We start from the raw sequence: 21,982 nt of genomic DNA, 5'->3' as shown, positions 1-21,982 counted from the left end.
TTATGTGCTTACATAATTGCAAAAGGGTTCTCGACTGTTGTAGAAAGAAGTGGCTGATCTTTAATGCAATATCTACATTGCCCATTATCAGCAACCATTCATCCAATCTTCCAAAGGCACATTCTGTTTACTAATCTGATATCATTTTAAAAGGCTAACTGAGAAAACATTGGAGAACCCTTTTGCAATTATGTAAGCACATAATGTAATGTGAAAACTGCTGCCCTGGTTAAAAAAACAGTGCAACTGATCTCAGCTGGTATTCTGTCTGTAATGGAGTGGAATGGAAATTTCTAAGTGACCCCAAACTTTTGACCGGTAGTGTAACAAATATATTCAAATTCAGCTTTTGAAATTGTAAATCAAGCAAATTCATATTTTAATTTCAAAGAGGTGAACTCAGAACCAATACATTCAGATAAAACATAAAATACTTATGTCTCTTATTTTCTTCCACAGTAATGCCAAAGCTAATGCGTATGCTAAATGCTCCACTATATTCACCAGCCTGAGCACATATTCAACAGTTATATTCCAAATCTTTAGGTAAATTGCTAAATAAAGAAGCAGTTTATCACCAGTTATTCAGTATGCAAACTAATACAAGGTGTGATTCGTAGTCATTAAAAGTGTGTATGCAACATTTCCATAGTTTTAGTCTATGTCAGATAACCCGCAGTCCACTAATAGACTGCGCTAATAGGATTGTGAGGAGCGATTTAGTCCTCTGAGGCTTCCCTCACGTATACACGATCACAGTCAGGGGAGCCCGAGGGACATGAAGGATTTGCAGCTCCCAGGTAAATGTATCTACTTCACTTTTCTAATATTTCGGTCTGCAGATTTGTAGAAACATTTGCAGAAAATATTAAAATGTGGGTTCTACTTTCTAATAAGACACTCTTCATATAGGGTTTATAAGCTCTAATTCATGGCTTCATTAATGGCTAATAAATTATTTACTTATGCTTTTAACTTTGGGGTTAAGTCACTAATAAACCCTTTGCTTGTGTTTGTCCTCCAGCATAACATATGCTTTGCCTAATAATTGACAAGTTAAAAGACTTTATAGCTTATTAGAAAGTGAAAACCCATATTAGCATGGATTTATGGATTACCAATAATATACTGCATTGTTACCTAATAGAAAGGATAAACACCAGCCGGAGGTATTCTTCATAACCTGGCAACCCAAAACTACTTCTTATTAATGGCTTCTAACCAATCTGTTGGGCATTAGTAAAATATCACTCACTAAAGCCAAAACATACTTACTTATAAGCCCTTTACAAAATTTGCCATATTTTATTTTTAGCCCATTCAAACTGAAAAAATAGTTGTGTGGCTACTGAATGTGCATCCATGTTTAGCCCTAAATTGTTTTATTCTTGCAATGTTATTTACATATTTAGCCTAATTCACTGCATGTAAATGTAAAGTGCTTTATGTTAAAATGCATACCGCAAGTAATGTGCAGATCACATTACAATAAATGCAATACTAGAAAGTGCAGCAGTAACAGAACAGAATTAAATGTTTTAGTAGTCTAATTTTGTCCGTTTTTAATTGATTAGACATACTAATACTGTTTCTAAAAGAAGCTAGTAATCTTGGGCCCTTTAAGCCTAGCGGGATAATTTTAGCCCACAATGACCAGGAGGAGGGAGGTACAGTATTAGTTTATTATTTGTCCTCAATGACGAAATTATTTTCCAGAGGAGGTGCATACAGCACAAACAAGTAAGACATACATACAAAAACTTTAAGAGGAGGTTTCTTATTTAAAGCTCGTATGGCTGTAGGAACAAAGCTCTTGCTTAAACGGGTCTTTCTCTAGTTTACACCTGCGTCCAGAAGGAAGGGAGGTGAAGTAGAGTGGATGTTCTGGGTCATGTGAAAAAAACACAAAACAGAAGAACTGGCTCGATGATAATATGGTACACTGTAGATTTACAGAAGTTTTATGTCAGGTATCATTGTTATTAACCATTGGCTACTTTATTTAACTCAGTAACCCGTTTTTCCCATGTTCTGTCATTCAAAGAGGTTATATTTGCTCGACAACAAGGACCTTCAACGGGGGGGTCCGGGACCCCTAGGGGGTCCTCAGAGTCAATGCAGGGGGGCCTCCAAATTATTGCAAAGTTTTTTCAAAAATGTAAAAGTCTTAACATGAATTCAACATTTTATTAGCAAATATAAACGTTATATGTATATATATATACAGTTCATCATAAGGATTCACTGTGGCACATGTATGTTTTAACATAAAAAGATGATTTATAAAATCATGCTAACAATTATTAGGCTATTTTAATAGCTTAGTATTCTATCCAAAAAAGGTATGTATAAATGTTTTTGGCTGCCCCACACGTTATTTTAGGCCCAGTTTAACTTTATTCATTTTATACAACATATGTAGTAGGGGGTCCCTGCTCCGTCTCTCTTTCAGTCAAGTTGTCCTTGGCCTGAAAAATGTTGAAAACCCCTGATCTACAAGAGGCCCACACAGAGCTTAAGCCTTGACGGATAAACAGCCCGACATCTGACCCTGTTGCTCATTTCTCTTTGTGTAATACTGAAACCTTAATCAAGAGTTTCCTGTGAAACAAGACAAACTGGAGACTCAAAGTCATTTTTGGGAAAACACTTTGGCCAATAAAAAGTGATGAGACTTGAAAACTGTGTGCAAAGAATAAGAACATGTGAACCTAGAACAGAAAAAAAAACAGGAAAGTTCGACACATCCTGCTTTTGTCCATCATTAAAACAATGAAAGCAACATGTTAAAAATGATATCAGCATCTGTCCACACCTAGTCACAAAACAACAGCACCACAAAGGTGTTGGAAATCTGTCAAATAAAATGCCAAAAGGAGAACTCCCCTTGCATCATGTCAGTTCATGCGTACACTTTATGTCTGAAACAAAAGGATATAACAATCGTAAATATTTATATTTGCATATTAACTTAACATCTACATAATCAGTTATTATTTGCCTCGTACCAGACACCAACAACTTATAAACTAAGCACTAACTAAGATTAAACCAGGTTAGGATTGTTGTGAAAGAGGCCAAATGTTTTATCACATTTGTACCATGGTGGTCAATCTCATTACCAATGCTCCATTCATGTTTGTTCTGTGGTTCATATCCTATCATCTACTGGCTTGACCTCTGCGAGTTGACTCTGAAAGCAGTAACGAGCGCTCGGAGAACATAGTGACACAAAGCACTTTCAAATTCTTTATTGTTTCTTAAAAATTTGTTTTTAAGCCATAAAAGCACGCCTATGGCCAAAGCAAAAAGTGAGCAAAAAATCCAAAGACGAGGCTCCAGTGGTGGAAACGACAGCCAAGAAGCCCCCGTCCTCTGCCGCCATGTGTGCCATCCCACTGCTGAGTGAAGCACAGAGAATCAGGCAGTCGCCATTTGAGAGGATCGTCTATGACATGGCCAACAACGAGAGGATCGTGAACGACCTGATGCTCGGTCGAAGAGTTGGCTTCTACGAGCTCCGTGGAGAGGTTGGGCAGGGAAATTTCTCCACAGTCAGGTTGGGCATCCACGCCTTGACGAAAGGTCAGGAATGAAATGTTTATGTGTTTTTTACAATTCATACATTGCTTTTTAAAATCCATAACCAGCTGTTTTCTTGTAGCCTCCAGCTAAATTCTCACCTCAACCTTCACAAACTATACATTTTTGGAAAGCACAAAGCTATAGAGCCCTGTGAATCTAAGATTTAAAGTTTTCTAAGCTCGCAAAGACTGACAATTGTTGCTTATTTCCTTACAGAAATAAATGCAAAACACAAAACTGTAGAAATAAAAAAAATGTGCAAGGAAAAAAGGATGTTTTTGCATCAATATCACTTAGATGACTGTAATCGTTTTGAAAGAAAACTCTAAAAAGTTACCTTCATAATGAATCTTTTATCCAACAGGAAGCACATTCTCTCCTGTCCTGTGGGCCACACTTTAGTCTTTTCTGTTATGTATGTATATTAAGATGTTGTACATGAATAATATGATGTTAACTATGCTCATGTCAGTAGACTGATTCCCCGAAAAAACCTTTCTTATCACCCCAGTTTTTCCCCGACCCCTGCAGTGCATTCATTTTCTGTTGAAATGCCTTCATGAAAATTAGATTATCTTGTGCATGTGTGTGCACGAACAGTTGGGTGGTTCTTGGTTCTTAGCCACATTTTTGGCATACCTTAAAATAATTCTGCAACAATATTCTAATGAAATGAGGTGAAATAATAATGATGAAATAAATTCCTTTAGCCTTCTCCTCATGTGCATATAACAATCTTGTGTTTAAATCTATTAAGTATGTCTGTCCTTATTTTGACCTGTCACCTTGTTAGACCTTCTCTAAATCCATCACTGACATCTAATCCTCTCTCTTCTTCTGTCTCAGAGAGAGTCGCTATTAAAATTATAGACAAGCCACGCCAGGATAAGAGGAGCCAGCCGATGACTTCCTCAGAGATCAGCTGCATGGAGAAGCTGTGCCACCCCAACATAGTGCGACTGTACGAGGTGATGGAGACCAGCAGGAAGCTGTATCTGGTGATGGAGTACGGTAGCAGTGGAGACCTGTTCTCCCGAATCACCACCAGGGGGAAGCTTGACGATCTCGAAACCAAGCTGGTCTTTGCACAAGTCATCTGTGCTGTTAAACACATGGTGAGCCTGAGTGTCAGTCTTAATCATCATCTACTGCACAGCGCTGTGCTCAGTCTGTGAGGTATTCATTATTCACATGACTGAGTCATTCAAAGTGAAAAAGTGAAATCAAAAGTGAATTTGAGGCCACGTTTAATTGTTTAAAGGCTCAATCTGTAAATGTTTTAACCATATTAATTTGAAGTTTATTTATATGCATACCTTTTTAGATATTTCAGGAAATTAGGAGAGATGACATGCAACAAATGTTTATCAGACAGCCTTAAACCAGGGAAGTTGTGATCAGTGTTTTATAGACCAACAGAATACCCCATAATTAAGGAGTTTTATTTCAGAATGAAAACATGGAATCTAATGATAATAATAATAATCAGTATTGGAGGAAGTATACAGATCCTTTACTTCAGTAATAAAAAATACCAGTGCAATTGTGTAAAAATACTCCATTCAACATCTTATCTTAATCTTAAGTACAGAAGTATTTTCAGCAATTATCAAAAGTAAATCCCATGCTGCAGAAAAATGCCCCCTGTGATATGTTAGCGTTATATGTGATTATTTGATCATTAATAGTGATGCATCAATGTGTTGGCAACATCGGTACCATTGTAACTGGTCAAAGTGGAGCTAGTTTTAACTAATTCATATACTGGTAGTTTAGTCCAACGTGGGTGTTGGACCCCTCCAAAAAGTGCCAACATAAATCTGAGGGACCATGAGATAATAATTAATTGGGAGAAGTTCTTTCGTTCTTGACTTTTTGCTTTTATTGTGAAATAGAGTATTGGATCATTTTACCTCTTTGAGCCAAGCAGCTGAAGGACAGCTGAAGACATGAAAGGGGAGAGAGAGGGGGGTATGACATGCAGCAAAGGGCCGCAGGGTGGAGTTGAACCTGTGGCCGCTGCGTCAAGGAGCAAACCTCTATATATATATATGGGCTCCTGCTCTACCAGGAGACCTACCCAGGTGCCCTTTTCAGAGATTGTTAACACTTTCTTTCCCTAAAAGTACATTTAAAATGTCACAACAGAACCCCTCCTGAGATTTTTCACATTTATTGTATTATTTCAGCATGACAACAACATCGTCCACAGAGACCTTAAGGCGGAGAACATCTTCTACACCACTAGCTACTGCATCAAGGTCGGAGATTTCGGCTTCAGCACAGAGAGCGGCCCTAATGAGCTCCTCACCAACTTCTGTGGCTCACCACCATACGCTGCTCCTGAACTGTTTAAGGATAAAGGTTACATTGGACGCTATTCAGACACCTGGGCTTTAGGTATTCTCTTGTACTTCATGGTGACGGCCACTATGCCCTTTTATGGGGACAAACTGGGAAAGCTGAAGCGCTGCATCCTTCAGGGGGTTTTCAGTATCCCTCCTTATGTGCCCGAACCATGCCAGCTGGTCATTAAGGGCATGCTGCGGCCTGTGCCTGTTGATCGCTCGTCTCTCACAGAGATTACAAACAGTACTTGGCTGCAGGGGATTGAGTACCCTCATCCGTATGTCTTGTTGCCCCTGTCCCCAGCACACTTTGCCCAGGCCAGCCAGGCTCTGTGTGTGGAGGAGCAGGAGGTGAAGAGTTTGCTGTCAGATCTGGGTATTGTGACAGTTCATTTCCAAAACAATCCCTCCTTAGACTGTAGGAGCCCGTTGACTGGGACCTACCGAATCCTTCTCCATCGGGTCCAGAAGAGGAGGTCAGTGGAGGCTGTGGGTTATTCAATGCTTTACCCTGGTGAGTACGGGAGTCCGAAGAAGTGGTCCGTATCACCTGTGAACAAACACAATCCATCAGCTGTCTGTGTTGTACTCTAATGAGAAATCACTGGACTGGACTTGTTTGAGTTGTGGCACTTTATCACATTCACATGTGTCCACTAGCTCTCTAACACTCCTTCAATCAGTTCAGGCTCCCTAAATCGGTGAAGTGTCATGTTACATGTTGAGAAATACTGAAGTTGTGTTGTGCAATACTGGACTGAAATCAGTCCCTCCAGGATTTCTCGGCCTTTTTTTGAGATTGTTGTGGCCCAAAATGCCTGATTTCGCAGGAGCTTTTGTAAAAAATTGCAATAAAAGTCGCGATGTCTTTTGTATGTTTGTTGCAATAAAGTTGCGGGAGACAGTGAAAGTTGCAAAAAAGTTGTTTTTGTATAGTTCTTTCAAAATAAAAAAGAAACTTGTTTTGGGGAGAATAAAACTACTCTGGCTGAGTTTTCCTAGTAACCAAAAAGGCTCAGGATGCTGCAAATGTTGGTATAATATGAAAATGGCTGGTGGATTTAAGACAAAAAATAATAATGTATTGAATCAATCAAATTTGAACATGTGTGTCAGTGGCTTGTTGATCTTTACATTGTTAGTTATTTTTCTATGCTGGCCTGGGACACACATTCATACGGTTTGATAATACTGACTTTAACTTATCATTGCACTTACAATAACGAGAGTAGCTGTCCTCAATTTAGGTCATTGTGTCGTCTCATCTCCCTTTTCTTCTGCATCCACCGTGTGTGTGTTGTTTGTGTCTCTGTGTGTGTTTGTGTGTGTGCAAGCGTCAGTTGCGGGGGGCACGGAGCAGTAGCCCCACCCGCTGCAGAGAGCCGACAGCCAGGATGGAAACAGCAGCAACTTCAGCGACTTTTAAATCGTTAAAGTCTACATTGATGTATCGGACGGTCTGAAATGTTTTGCATGGTCTTTCGCTGTACGTTTTGTTGGTAAATGAGTCACACACACGTCTTGTCTTCATATCAAAAACAAGGAAATGATCAACCAGTTCTCAGTGCACGTGGAACTGCTGTGATTGGTTGAAGTCGCGGGAAACTTCAGGTTATTGGTAAAATGTGCGAAAAAGTTGAGGTGATTTGGCGCAGTAGTGACATCGCGAAATCCTGGAGGGACTGTGAAATGGCAAACAAATGGAGGTTGAGGTCGAAGTCGGATGGTTCTTCTGTCCCATAGTGTAAGTCAATTATATCTTACGGACTACAGCACCTCTCCTAGGTGATTAGTTAAGACTTTGTGTTCTGATTACAACAAAAGCTTACTGACGCACACCATTCATCAATCACTATATGGCTATCAGCATCTTCCAATCCCTTTTAGTCAGTGCATAAATCTACTGAACTAATCCAGGGCTACAGATAATCCTAAATCTTAAAATAGACACTGAAAACATGCATGGGTAACAGAAATTCATATTACAAAATTAGGACCAACTGAGGCCAGAACAAAAGAGAAAAATGTAAAACCAGTCTGCAGCCAACTTAAATGTTTGTGTGTGTGTTTTTTTTTTTTTTTATGCAAACGTACAGTACAGAGAAACACAAACTGAACAAGAACAAAAACCCTCACCCACCCCCCACCTTTTGCAGTCTCGTGGAAAACAAAACAAATAAACAGAAACCACACCTTGCCTAGTCACTCTCCTCTAGTTCTTGTGATGCTGAGGTCATTAAGTCTGATATTTGTGCTGCTGTGCTTTTCCATAGGCTGATAGTTGATGATTTAGCTTTGTTAATCCTTGCTGTAGAGAGCTCAAGCGTAACTATGTCTAGTAAATACGCCAACCACTGTTTTATACAAAGCGGGGGAGCCAGCGTTAAGCTATCATTTTCTTGGTTGTAGTTGAGCCGGCTAGCCAAATTTTCCTCTGTCTCCCAAGCAGGTGTAATTTAGAGTCGCTCATTAAGTAACAAAACAGTCGGGTCAGTAGGAATTCAACATCCTATCACATCAGATATTATTGATGTTGTTTTATTCCAGAACTCATGCACCTGTTCACACTCCCAGACCATGTGCAGGAAAGTTCCAGTTTGTTCAGGTTGACAGAACGTGCAATAGGGAGTGAGAATAACTTTAGAGACGTATCTCTTCTGAGGAGTCCAATATGTCCTATGGCATATGGTGAAGTGGATATACTGGTGATTTGGGTTCTTGGAACAATGGAAAATGTCCCAAACTATCTCCCAATTAATTGCGTTCCCCCTCACAGCTCAGCTCTCGCTCCCATTTCTGTACTATTGGGAGTTCTCCTATGGATATTTGTGTGTGTTTTGAACAACTGATGCCTAAAATGCCTTCATTTAATGTAGATATTTAATTAAAATGTAATGTAAATATTATGCAAATTTTCATGTGCACAGATTTTTTTACATTTTGCACAATTTTAATCTCATTTTGTAAATATCTATTTTAAGTATTGTGCAATGTTTGCATATGTTTTAATTTTTTAATTAATTTTTTGCCTGCTATCAGCCATCAGTAGGCCAAATCACACTCATTTCAACCTCCAGGCCTCCAGGGGGTCCTGCTGGCCTGCCTGTGTCTATTTCCCTAATACACATACACTGAATACAAGTCCCTCCTGCTTTGAAATTCTATTGGCTGACTAAACGCCACATTCAGCTGACAAACTGCATGCGATTGGTTCATGGACCCGTCAGTCAAAGCAATCTTGGATCCTGGGCGAATGAAGCAGAGTATTATTATTATTTTCATACATAACAATGACTAAATAGCCGTTCAGATGGATTTATCGTTTTGGAATTACTTGTGCAAAGTCTCTGAAAAAGTCACTATCTTCCCGGCCGGATTACTAAGCTTCTGGAAGGGCTACAAAGACACCAAACATATTGCCTGAAAGATGGAGCTAACGGCTACACAGCTAAAAACAAGATGTGATACTAGGTTGAAAGGTTGCGGAGCGAAACAGAGATTTGTGATTTGACTTTTGGATTCATAATTAGGATTTATTTATGTTACAAAGACACTGTAATTCCATGATTGATTAAAAACGCTTCTGGATGGCCTACAATTGTCAGAGGACCTCGTTGAAACGGCGGATTTCTCTGCTTCAAAAAAAGTCTCTACATTGTATTGATCTGGAAATATTAAATAAGACATAAAGTATGTGTTTCACCTGTTGCAGGCGACAGCGTCCACCTAGTATGGTTAATAATTATAGCAATAACACAAAACAGTTACCTCTCAAATCTCTTCATCTTTCCTTGCAGTAGGATACTATTATTGTCTTTTTCTGCTACATACAAGACTCCAGACAAGATTTCAACTTACAAAGTGATTTTCACTGGAATCTTGAATGATTCCTTACTTCCTTATAAGCCCTGAAGTTGAAAAAACACTTTGACGCTTCAGCCAGTTTACAGGAACTGTTTTTAGAGCTATCCCAAGCACTTTCAGTAAAAGAGCTACTGAATTACGAAATATTCGTGTATTTGTGAATTCTATAAAATTAATGAAAGATAAAGCTGGTAGTTCTTTTGAGACTGTGACACTTCCAATCTGTGAAGTCAAACTTTGAAAACTCAAGTTCTTTCTCTACATAATGGTCCTTCACTTCCACTTCACCTCACACTTGTGAATTCCCCTCGAGGGTATAACAGTCTCTGTGAGCCAGGCATCACTCTTTGCCTTTTACCGTCACCCTGCAATGTAGTGCCAATTCTGCCAGTGTGTGCACAGACCTGCTGTATTTTGGATGAGTGGTTGGCACTATGATAAGCATCATATTTTACAATAAAGTGTTGGACCCCCAGGCTGCAGCCTTTTCACACAGGAATGTGTACACATTGTGTGGGCAGGAGCAGAGAGAAAGGAATTATCAAGGCCCCAACGAGAGCCAAGGAGGAGTCTTGACTTGCTGTTTATGTAGGAAACCTGTTCTTGCTTAATATCACTCCAGTGAAAAACACTGTTATCATTTACTGTCTTAACCGTGGGATTATCCTTTAAACTGATTAAGGAATAATGTTCCTTGTGACAGTGAAATGAAACAACCAGCAGTATCTGTCTGTAGCTTCTGTTTCAAAACAAAATTAAAAGGGAGTTGATACATCATGTGCTGAACTGACAGTAAATTGTTTTAAACCAGAGTAATTTACTTTGAGGTTGGTCTATATCCACAACGTTGCACTTCCGGGATTGCTCCGATGCCGCAGGAAATTCCGCCGGATGCATGTCTTTTCGCCGATTTCCGTTACCTTCCGTTTTCTTTGTGTTGGAATTTTAAACTCTGGTTGATATATGAGGACTATGGTTAACTGCTCCTCAGATCTCTGCAGGGTAAATTGAGACATCTAGCTAGATTATCTGTCCAATCTGGGTTTACTCTCACAACGACTAAAGCAACTTTTGAACGTACACGTTCCACCAAAAGAAGTTCCTTCACAAGGCTATTGGCAGCGTCTCTGTCCGGTGCTTAGCGCCGCTCAAGACGATTGTGATTGGTTTTAAGGAAATGCCAATAAACCAGAGCACGTTTCTCTCCCAGAATCCCGGAATTCTGTGTGGACTAGCCAGACCCTCCTTCGCAGCGTCTTGGAGGATGAGATCCTTAAATCAAAACAGATAATGATACCAATGATTTTAACATCACTTAAAGGTTTTTATTTACTAGGGAAGAATCAGGTTTTAATTAGTTTAAAATCTGATGTGTATAGTATCTTAACAACTCAGATAAATGCCACAGAAGATATTAAAAATATAAATCTCATAATATAACTAGAGACCTTCTTGACACTTCTCCGGGAACCATCACCTTATCGTGGTGGAGAGGTTTGTGTGTCCCTATGAACCTGAGGGCTGTGTTGTCTGGAGCTTTGTGCTCCTGGTAGGGTCTCCCAAGGCAAAGTGGTCTCAGGTGAGGGGCCAGACAAAGAATGGTTCAAAAATCCTATGAAAAATCGAGGAAGGGATGAAGTGACCCTGCCCGGAGGAAGCCCGGGGCCCCCCCTGGAGCCAGGCCCAGATGGAGGGCTCGTCAGCGAGCGTCTGGTGGCCGGGTTTGCCACGGAGCCCGGTCAGGCACAGCCCGAAAAAGCTACGTGGCGGACATCCCTCCATCCCATGGGCCCACCACCTGTGGGAGGAACCGCTGGGGTCGGGTGCGCTGCCACATGGGTGGCAGTGAAGGTCAGGCGCCTCGACGGACCAGACCTGGGCAGCAGAGGCTGGCTCTGGGGACGTGGAATGTCACCTCTCTGTGGGGGGAAGGAGCCGGAACTTGTGCGGGAGGTGGAGCGCTACCGGTTAGATCTGGTGGGGCTTACCTCTACGCACAGTCTTGGTTCTGGAACCATACTCCTGGATAGGGGTTGGACTCTTTTCTTCTCCGGAGTTGCCCAGGGTGTGAGGTGCCGGGCGGGTGTGGGGATACTCACAAGCCCCCGGCTGAGCGCCGCTACGTTGGAGTTTAACCCGGTGGACGAGAGGGTCGCCTCCCTACGCCTGCGGGTTGTGGGGGGGGGGAAAAACTCTGACTGTTGTTTGTGCATATGCACCAAACAAGAGTTCAGAGTATTCGGCCTTCTTGGAGGCCTTGAGTGGAGTCCTGCATGGGGCTCCAGTCGGGAGACTCCATAGTTCTGCTGGGGGGACTTCAACGCGCACGTGGGTAATGATGGAGACACATGGAGAGGCGTGATTGGGAGGAACGGCCTCCCTGATCTAAACCAGAGTGGTTGTTTGTTGTTGGACTTCTGTGCTAGTCATGGATTGTCTATAACGAACACTATGTTCGAACATAGGGATGCTCATAAGTGTACTTGGTACCAGAGCACCCTAGGCCAAAGGTCAATGATCGATTTTATAATCGTTTCATCTGATCTGAGGCCATATGTTTTGGACACTCGGGTGAAGAGAGGGGCGGAGCTGTCAACCGATCACCATCTGGTGGTGAGTTGGGTCAGGGGTGGGGGGAAGACTCTGGACAGACCTGGTAAGCCCAAACGGGTAGTGCGGGTAAATTGGGAACGCTCTGGAGGAGGCCCCTGTCTGACAGACTTTCAACTCACACCTCCGGGCGGAGCTTTTCGTGCATCCCTGTGGAGGCTGGGGGCATTGAACCCGAGTGGACAATGTTCAAAGTTTCCATTGCTGAAGCTGCGGTGAGGAGCTGTGGTCTTAGGGTCTTGGGTGCCTCAAGGGGGCGGTAACCCACGAACACCGTGGTGGACACCGGTGGTCAGGGAAGCCGTCCGACTGAAGAAGGAGTCTTTCCGGGATATGTTATCCCAGACGACTCCGGGAGGCAGTTGCAAGGTACCGAAGGGTCCCGAAGGGCTGCAGCCTCTGCCGTGAAAGAGGCAAAGCAGCGTGTGTGGGAGAAGTTCGGAGAAGACATGGAGAAGGACTTTCGGTCGGCACGAAGGTACTTCTGAAAACCGTTTCGCCACCTCAGGAGGGGGAAGCGGGGAACCATCCAAGCTGTGTACAGTAAGGATGGGACGCTGTTGACCTCAACTGAGGAGGTAATAGGGCGGTGGAAGGAGCACTTTGAGGAACTCCTAAATCCGACTAATACGCCCTCTATGGTAGAGGCAGAGCTGGAGGATGAGTGGGGGATTGGCATCAATTTCCCTGGTGGAGGTTGCTGAGGTAGTTAAACAACTCCACAGTGGCAAAGCCCCAGGAATTGATGAGATCCGTCCAGAAATGCTTAAAGCTCTGGGTGTGGAGGGGTTGTCTTGGTTGACACGCCTCTTCAACATTGCGTGGAAGTCTGGGACGGTGCCTAAGGAGTGGCAGACCGGGGTGGTGGTTCCCCTTTTAAAAAGGGGGACCAGAGGGTGTGTGCCAATTACAGGGGTATCACACTTCTCAGCCTCCCGGTAAAGTCTACTCCAAGGTGCTGGAAAGGAGGGTTCGGTCGATAGTCGAATCTCAGGTTGAAGAGGAACAATGCGGATTCTGTCCTGGTCGTGGAACAACGGACCAGATCTTTACTCTCGCAAGGATCCTGGGAGTATGCCCAACCAGTCTACATGTGTTTTGTGGATCTGGAGAAGGCGTATGACCGGGTGCCCCGGGAGATACTGTGGGAGGTGCTGCAGGAGTACGGGGTGAGGGGGTCCCTTCTCAGGGCCATCCAATCTCTGTACGACCAAAGCGAGAGCTGTGTCTGGGTTCTCGGCAGTAAGTCGGACTCGTTTCAGGTGAGAGTTGGCCTCCGCCAGGGCTGCGCTTTGTCACCAATCCTGTTTGTAGTATTTATGGACAGGATATCGAGGCGTAGTCGGGGTGGAGAGGGGTTGCAGTTCGGTGGGCTGGGGATCTCATCGCTGCTTTTTGCAGATGATGTGGTCCTGATGGCATCATCGGTCTGTGACCTTCAGCACACACTGGATCGGTTCGCAGCCGAGTGTGAAGCGGCTGGGATGAGGATCAGCACCTCTAAATCGGAGGCCATGGTTCTCAGCAGGAAAACCGATGGAGTGCCTTCTCCAGGTAGGGAATGAGTCCTTACCCCAAGTGAAGGAGTTCAAGTACCTTGGGGTCTTGTTCGCGAGTGAGGGGACAATGGAGCGGAGATTGGTCGGAGAATCGGCACAGCAGGTGCGGTATTACATTCAATTTATCGCATCGTTAGATCGTAAAAGAGAGCTGAGCCAGAAGGCAAAGCTCTCAATCTACCGGCCAGTTTTTTGTTCCTACCCTCACCTATGGTCATGAAGGCTGGGTCATGACCGAAAGAACAAGATCCAGGGTACAAGCGGACGAAATGGGTTTCCTCAGGAGGGTAGCTGGCGTCTCCCTTAGAGATAGGGTGAGAAGCTCAGTTATCCGTGAGGAGCTCGGAGTAGAGCCGCTGCTCCTTTGCGTCGAAAGGAGCCAGTTGAGGTGGTTCGGGCATCTGGTAAGGATGCCCCCTGGGCGCCTCCCTAGGGAGGTGTTCCAGGCACGTCCAGCTGGGAGGAGGCCTCGGGGGAGACCCAGGACTAGGTGGAGGGATTATATCTCTAACCTGGCCTGGGAACGCCTCGGGATCCCCCAGTCGGAGCTGGTTAATGTGGCCCGGGAAAGGGAAGTTTGGGGTCCCCTGCTGGAGCTGCTACCCCAGCGACCCGACCCCAGATAAGCGGATGAAGATGGATGGATGGATGGACCTTCTTGACATTGGATCACACCAGCAGTGATGCAAGATTGGGCCAGGAGCGTAAACTTCCCTATTTCCGGCGCCCCTGCTCGTACACCATCTACAAACTCACTTTCACTTTGATCTCAACTACAGACCAACTTTAGTGGCTGCATCTTGCACAGTTGTGACTCCATCATGGTGACAAAATCTGTCCACAGACAGACAGACATATAAACACCTAGCAAAGTACTCCAAACTGCCTCTCTGTGATAGTTCCTGCTACAGTACGTGTCTCCAGGACCACATTTTACCATGATGACACACACACACACACACACACACACACACACACACACACACACACACACACACACACACACACACACACACACACACACACACAGACTCACAAGGTGAAAACAACACCAGCGTTGCTGCCTTGGCTTGTCATTTGACACAATGCTTTCCTTGATCCAGTAACAAACCCTTGCCTGATTAAAATTAAAAAAGTGATGAGTGAAATTAAGTTTCAACAATAACAAAACTCACATCTTCTCTTCTGCTTTTCTGTTATTTATTTGTCTACCCTTACCCTCTGTGATTATCATAGGGAGTCAAGATATTAACCCCCAAAGTAAGTCAGCATTTGTTTGTTATGGAATTTGGCAGCTCCAGAGCAGCCTTGAGCTCTGGATGAAAGACAAATCTGTTCAGTTCATAAAAACACGGTTGAGATGGTTGCGAAACAGTAACCACTTTGCCCTATATAGACAATTTCCTTTTCAACAACAGGAGAGTACAACTTGGACTGGGACGCTGTTCTGAACAAAATGCAAACATAAAAAGGGATTGTAGGTCTCTTATAATGGATTACATTATGTTGTCATGTGTTTATATCATTGTATCCACCATTGTATGGTACTTTATGGTCTACCTAACCCAAGCACCAGTAGATGAATGGTCCTGCAAGAGTTTTACCCAAAAACTATTTAGTAGAGCAAGATGAATGTGTTGATTTAAGTCAGCAGTATTTGCAACACTAACTTTGGTCCTTTGTTTACATTCATCAATGCATGACCAGTTGCTTTATTCTATAGTGTTTGAGAAAGGCAAGAAACAAAGAATATATTTAAATAGGGCACAGTTGGAGCAAGATCTAACCAACCTCTCATGCAGCAGCAACTGCAGGTGACATGTCATTACAAAGGAATCATATCAAGGCTTTTACTAACCGATCTTCAGGGCTTCCGTTCACAGCAGTCCACATTCATTTTCTAACCAATTTTCTGAGCCTGAAAGGATGTAAACTAACTGATTAGTGTTTTTTTAATGCTTCATGGTGTAAAAAACAAGGACCACCGTCAACACCAGCACTTTTTTGTTTTCTGTCACAGTCTGGTTTCTTGTTCTGTACTGTGCCTACTGTATCGGAGACCTGAACTCGATCACTCTAACGCTAAAGTATGTAACCGAGTCTAATCCCGGGATTCATTTGGATCACTGCAGTAGAACTTAGACTCTTATTCAACATGTTATCTGCAGAATCTAAGCCTGCTAGACAACATTCCTTCAGCATTTAAAATCATTAGCCGTGGAGTGTTGGGAATGAAATTGGTCACAGCTGCCCTCACAACAAATGCCTGTTTTTAAATGGTTCGATGGGCTCTTTGCACAATCTGGAGACGTGTTGTCCTTTCCTTAAACGTCTATTTTCTGTTATCAAAGAAAACTTATGTATGACATTAAAATGAATCAGGTCTGACCAATTTTGAGAGGTCAGTATTTCTAAATTCAGTACCAAATTGTGATTGTATTCAAATTTACTCTAAGTTGGGTTTGAGTGTTTTCACACCAGAAAAATGTACTCAAAAAGGCCAACATGGATTCTTAAGAAATGCTTGACTTTTAGAAATGCTGTTGATGTTGTCCCACAATGCAATACACAAAGGAAAATTTAGGAGCTGCTCACAGCTGTAAGACATTACTGTGAAACAAATGGAAGATGGATGGCGGTGAAACAGCTTCATAAATACTTCCTGTACTAAAAAACAGGAAATATACATGTTTGGATAAACATTTTGCTGTCTGTTTATGAAATGCAATTAGCAGAATCTTGTGGTATGTTAGGTATGTTGATTTAGTTGTAAACTAACTGCAAAAACATTATACTACGAGAATGGAACATAATAAATTCTGCATGAAATTATTATTATTATGGACTTCGGACACAGCTTAATTTTTTTGCCATTTTTGTCCTTTATTGATAGTTTGTAGATGAGATATAAACAGGAAACAGAGAGATACGTGGATGACATGCAACAAAGGCCCCCATGTAGCTGGATTCAAACCAAGGACATTGTGCTTTAGATGGTACATGTCTTTGCCCCTAGGCCATCATGATGACTTGAGCTTGTTGATGATGTTTGAGGACATTTCACAATCCATTCATCTTGTTCTGCCAAATGAGTGGCGTCTTTAATGAGTGGTGAAACATTTTAAAGACTCAACCACAAACAGTTTCACTTTTTGACAAGGCTGGATTATCAAGTGGGCGAAAATGTGTAACTGCTCAATACACAGGGATCCCAAAAGCTCCAGGTTAACTATATCAACCCTCAATATCAACTAGGTTTTAATTTTATTATGTAATTGTGTCCAATCCTTTTCTTGTTGAGGAGCACTGTGTGAAAATCAGATTCTCACCTTTATTATTTTAGTTTATATTATGCTCACATGGTGCATCTCCTAAACAAAGCTGTTTAATTCAAATTACTACAAACTAAACCTGGGGTAGTTAATGTTCCAGTTCACGTCTTATGAAACAATCTGATCACTTCGCTTGACCTCTGTGAGTTGAATCTGAAAGCAGTTACGAGCGCTCTGACAACAAAGTGACACAAAGCAGGGTTCAGTTCACAATGTTCTAAATGTTGATTATAAATTGTTGAGATACACAAACACAATAGAATTGAATTAAAAGAATAATCTTCTAACAATCGCTCCAGGTACTTTGATGATGTGAGAGTAGAAAGATAAGAAAAGGGCACCAAAGAAAAGGAGGCTTGGTTCAAGGTAGGTTTACGCAGATAAATCTTCAGGAAGGAAGACAGTGTAAGAACGAATGATGCCAATTAAAATAGATGTGAGAGGCTTTGTTCAGTTTTAACATATTGTAATTAACATAATTAAATAAATGCAACAGATTTACAACAATATGAGCAATGGTTGTTATCGTTGGGCAGAATATAATGAAGCTGCCATCTATAGTGTGCTGTGTTCACTGTTCTTGATAGGAACTTGGAGACAACAGTAGTCAAACTGAACCCTAATAATAACTTTAAATAAACTTTTAAATACATCTTTACACTAAAGAAGATGGTGGATTTTGTCCCATATCACTTGGAAGACTTATTGAAGTCCTGAGAGCCAAGTTTTAAAAGTGCTGAGGGATGGCTCATGTAGTCAATTATTGGCTCAAATGGAGCCTGCTCAGATGGATATCCAGTAAAAATGTCATCAGGGAGGAGTGGTGCAACCCCCCCCTGGTTTAACATAAAATATTATTAGAAGACCAGAGTCTGGTTTGTATTGCCTTTTTATTTCATAAAGAAAGACACAAAGTACAATTACTGTATAATGCTGATATAAAAATATGGAAATCTGTCGTAAATAAAACAAACTCTCAACTTATCCCCAAAGTGTTCACACACACACACACACACACACACACTCGCGCACAAACACACTGCAAATACATTTCAAAGCTGCCAAACAGTGGCTCATTCCTAGCAAGTGCTACATATATGAATTCACAGAGAAAAGAACAGAATCATATAAATGAATTTTGCTATACTGGCTAATAACATTAAGGATATGGTATGTTCGTGTTATAGTGAACCGTGTACATTTACATTCTCAGCACAGGAAATGCCAACTCTACTGAAACATAATGCATGTAGTTAAAGGTGATATATGATGCCTGACAGGGAGGTGAAACATCTGCTCTCCTCTCTCCAATTCTTCTCTTGTTTCTCTCCTTTAAGTGGTCTGCAGAGACAAAAGTTTCATGATGAAGATTTACGCAGTCACTGAGTTTCATTGTATAGCATTAAATTACGTTATTGTGAGAGTGTGTTGTGTAACGTTTTACCTAATTCTTCATCCTCCTATCCAAAGTCTCAATCAGCTCCTGGACCCAACGCTCATTTGGATTGGCACAAACAGTCCGCTGTCTTTTATGCTTCTTTATCAGAAACCTGCACATGTCAGTATTATTATTTAATATTATCAAGCTTACTGCACCGGTTTTATAAGCAAAGACACCAGTCATTTAAAAGTGCTGCTCTAAGCTTGGATCAATCACATCCTTAGTAAGCAGTTTGTTTCTTTTTTCATTGGTCTTTGCCAATTTTTTTGTGGGAAGTTTTAACAATGTAGGAAAACAAAAGTCTTGCTAAAAGCCAACTAAATAAGTTTCTTACACAACAGCGCTGATGTTGCAATCACCATCTGTTTCCTGTATCCTGTAACTTTCAATGTTTCTTTTTGCCTTTTGTTTCAACGCTCCAACATGGCCGAGACAGCAGTTGCCAAATGAGCCTGGAGAGAGAGATAAAGTTACACAGGGTTAGAGAGAGATAAACTGCCTCACTTAAAAAGGTCATATGAAGCAATTACTTAATTTGTACACTCTAGTTGTTTTTTTGTCTGTTTTTATTGGCACGCCTATAAACTATAAGGCTTATGAAAAAATAATCTTGATATGATCTAAAATTTGTAATTTGTGTATTATTAAACATAATATTAATTAAACATAATCATGGGTCAAACAAATCACATATTTAATCGAATGTCATGATATTACTATTTCTGTATCAAACAACTAACAAAAGTGAAAGAAGTGAAAGATGTAATTTCTTTAGCTCTCTATCTTACTAACACACACACACACACACACACACACACACACACACACACACACACACACACACACTTGTGTTTATGAAAATCAGCTATTTTACTTACAGTAATTGAAGTAATGTGTGTTGTTTTTAATCTGTCCCAAGATTACCACATTAAAGCGGTCTATAATAGCATGCCTAGACAGATTACATTTTGGGATGAAGTTCTGTGACGAATGGTTTTGAGCAGAATAATTCGCCTCATTGAAAGAGAGGATTTAGTACTAGTATAAAGGAATGTGGATTATGAAATACAGCTGCAGCCTTAATTCAACCAAATTTGGTCAAAGCGAGACTCCACATATTCTCCACGGTCATAAACAGAACCAGGTCTATATTTAGAGTTTAGCTTACAATATAAAATGCTAAAACAGTTACTTGCACAATATTGAGCTATAAAGCACAGTTATATCTGCAAACTAATCACAATTTGCTGTTATAATATCATAGTTCTGGTGTGAATCAAATCTGATCTGTTCCACTTACCTTGTGCAAGACTCAGGTACATGCAGGTGAGGATCAGAAGAAAGAAAAGAGCTTGGAACTTCATAGCTGTGGCTGCTGATGTTCTTGCTGCAAAGACACAAAGTTTAAATCACAGAGCAGAGCAAAAAATTGGAAGCACAGCCTCCTACCCCCCTCTGCCTTGTACATTTTGGCGTTTACATGTTTTCCATCACAAACCCCTCAACTTGTGAAAGGTTATGTCTTTGACCCAGATTAAAATATTTTCAATCCTTGTCTGGTTTCCAGCTGTGTGCAGCTGTTTTATTTAAAGCGAAACCAAGGGGTTTTGTGATGAATTGTGTCTGGATTCCCTCTCTGCACTTATCTCTGATATCTTATCAAAATCATCGCTTCGAACACTTAACATGTTTGCAAAATCCGGATTACAAAAGCACCAAGAGTATCATGAGGGTTGAGATTGTTTCATAAGCATGCAAAGAAACGTGCCTACTCACATTCAGTATTTCACAAGATGTTCTGGGAGGTAAACCTTTTGTCCAGGACAGCTTGTAGTGGCTCTGTACTCTTATAGTGCACACATGAAATCTGCCCTCCCTCCTTCACCACACCTCCTCATGTCACCAACACTCCAACACACTCCAACACACACACACACACACACACACACACACACACATACACACACACACACACACGGACTGTTCATTCATTATAGTCCCAAAATAGAAACATCAGGGTCATAGCTATGATTGAGGACATTGAGTCTGATCCTATGGGGTACTATATAACCCTAAAAAGCTATCCTATCATCAGTAAAGACAGAGTATGAGAAAACCTGTTTACAGACACATGTCAATACCACCCAAGTACCTTTGATGCAGTTACTTATGGGGTGCTGAATGTAAAAGTTCGGTTACAACTTTTTAGCTGATAAATCTTCAACATTTAGCTCACTTTCCTCACATTTAGCGTATTTTCCTCACATTTGAGACAGAAATTATATATATATTATATCTAAATGTTAAATCTAAATGTTATATCTAAATCTAAATGTTAAATTTATATCTAAATGTTATATCTAAATCTAAATGTTAAATTTATATCTAAATGTTATATCTAAATCTAAATATTAAATCTAAATCTAAATGTTAAATTTATATCTAAATGTTAAATCTAAATATATCTCAATCTAAATGTTAAATATATATATAAATATTATATATAAATCTAAATGTTAAATATATATCTAAATGTTAAATCTAAATGTGTCACCAAGTGTAAAGCTAAATATTTAGAAAATATTCAAATCCCCAGGGAAACCACGCCCACTGCAGTGGCTTCAAATCGCGCTGCACCCAGTGATGCCCCAACAAGGGGGTATCTCTGCTGTAGCCAGTGGATACTTGGAAAGATTGTGGAGCAGCTTAACTAATCAAAAATAATAATTGAATTATGATTGATTTAAAACAATGTATCAGCTAAAACAGCTCAACACATATGTTAAAACATATAGCAAAGTAATCAATGGTAGAAACAAATAGCTAAAAGTGGCCTACTGACTTAGCTAACAGTTGAAATGATTAGCTAAAAGTAACATGACTTCTGAAACATTAACCACACTTCAAGTAAAAAGTCTAGTTAGTAGAATTTCTGACCAAACCAACCTAAATGTTTACAGTTCAATTGCATGAAAATGTAAGAATATTCACTTTAATATGATAAATAGTGTGAACACATTGGGAATTGATAGGGCGGGGTATGTGAGTTTATATGACAGGGCTGTGGGGGAACCTCAGACCAGAAGGGTTGGAAAGCACTGATCTACAGTATTTTATATTATTGACCGACCGGTATATTACAGACATGCCTTAATAGTTGTGTTAATCACAATACCGTTGTTTGAATTACATATCTCCGTGTGTGACTAACGTCATCCTTCCCAAGCAATCTAACATTAGCCC

The 21,982-nt window shown here is 41.1% G+C and overlaps 2 protein-coding genes and 1 long non-coding RNA gene across 3 annotated transcripts; 1 reads left to right on the top strand and 2 right to left on the bottom strand.

Moving 5' to 3' along the window:
- Nucleotides 1-3,236: 3,236 nt before the first annotated feature.
- Nucleotides 3,237-4,098, bottom strand: LOC144522913 (uncharacterized). The gene is made up of 2 exons (XR_013502464.1): nucleotides 3,923-4,098; nucleotides 3,237-3,574 (listed from the first exon to the last, which is right to left on the bottom strand). It is a non-coding gene; the product is annotated as an uncharacterized LOC144522913 (long non-coding RNA).
- Nucleotides 3,441-6,735, top strand: LOC144522912 (serine/threonine-protein kinase NIM1). The gene is made up of 3 exons (XM_078258160.1): nucleotides 3,441-3,585; nucleotides 4,432-4,700; nucleotides 5,775-6,735. Exons 1-3 carry the CDS (start codon nucleotides 3,456-3,458, stop codon nucleotides 6,525-6,527), a joined length of 1,152 nt encoding a protein of 383 aa, XP_078114286.1. The 5' UTR covers nucleotides 3,441-3,455; the 3' UTR covers nucleotides 6,528-6,735.
- An 11,434-nt stretch (nucleotides 6,736-18,169) lies between these two features.
- Nucleotides 18,170-20,624, bottom strand: ccl25b (chemokine (C-C motif) ligand 25b). The gene is made up of 5 exons (XM_078259021.1): nucleotides 20,516-20,624; nucleotides 20,040-20,126; nucleotides 19,074-19,191; nucleotides 18,743-18,848; nucleotides 18,170-18,639 (listed from the first exon to the last, which is right to left on the bottom strand). The coding sequence occupies exons 2-4, from the start codon at nucleotides 20,101-20,103 to the stop codon at nucleotides 18,743-18,745; spliced, it is 288 nt and encodes a 95-aa protein (XP_078115147.1). The 5' UTR covers nucleotides 20,104-20,126; nucleotides 20,516-20,624; the 3' UTR covers nucleotides 18,170-18,639.
- Between the last annotated feature and the right edge of the window lie 1,358 nt (nucleotides 20,625-21,982).

This window comes from Sander vitreus, chromosome 9 (genome assembly GCF_031162955.1).
Source record: "Sander vitreus isolate 19-12246 chromosome 9, sanVit1, whole genome shotgun sequence".
Classification (NCBI taxonomy): Eukaryota; Metazoa; Chordata; class Actinopteri; order Perciformes; family Percidae; genus Sander; species Sander vitreus.
This window is presented reverse-complemented; position numbering and strand designations above follow the sequence as displayed.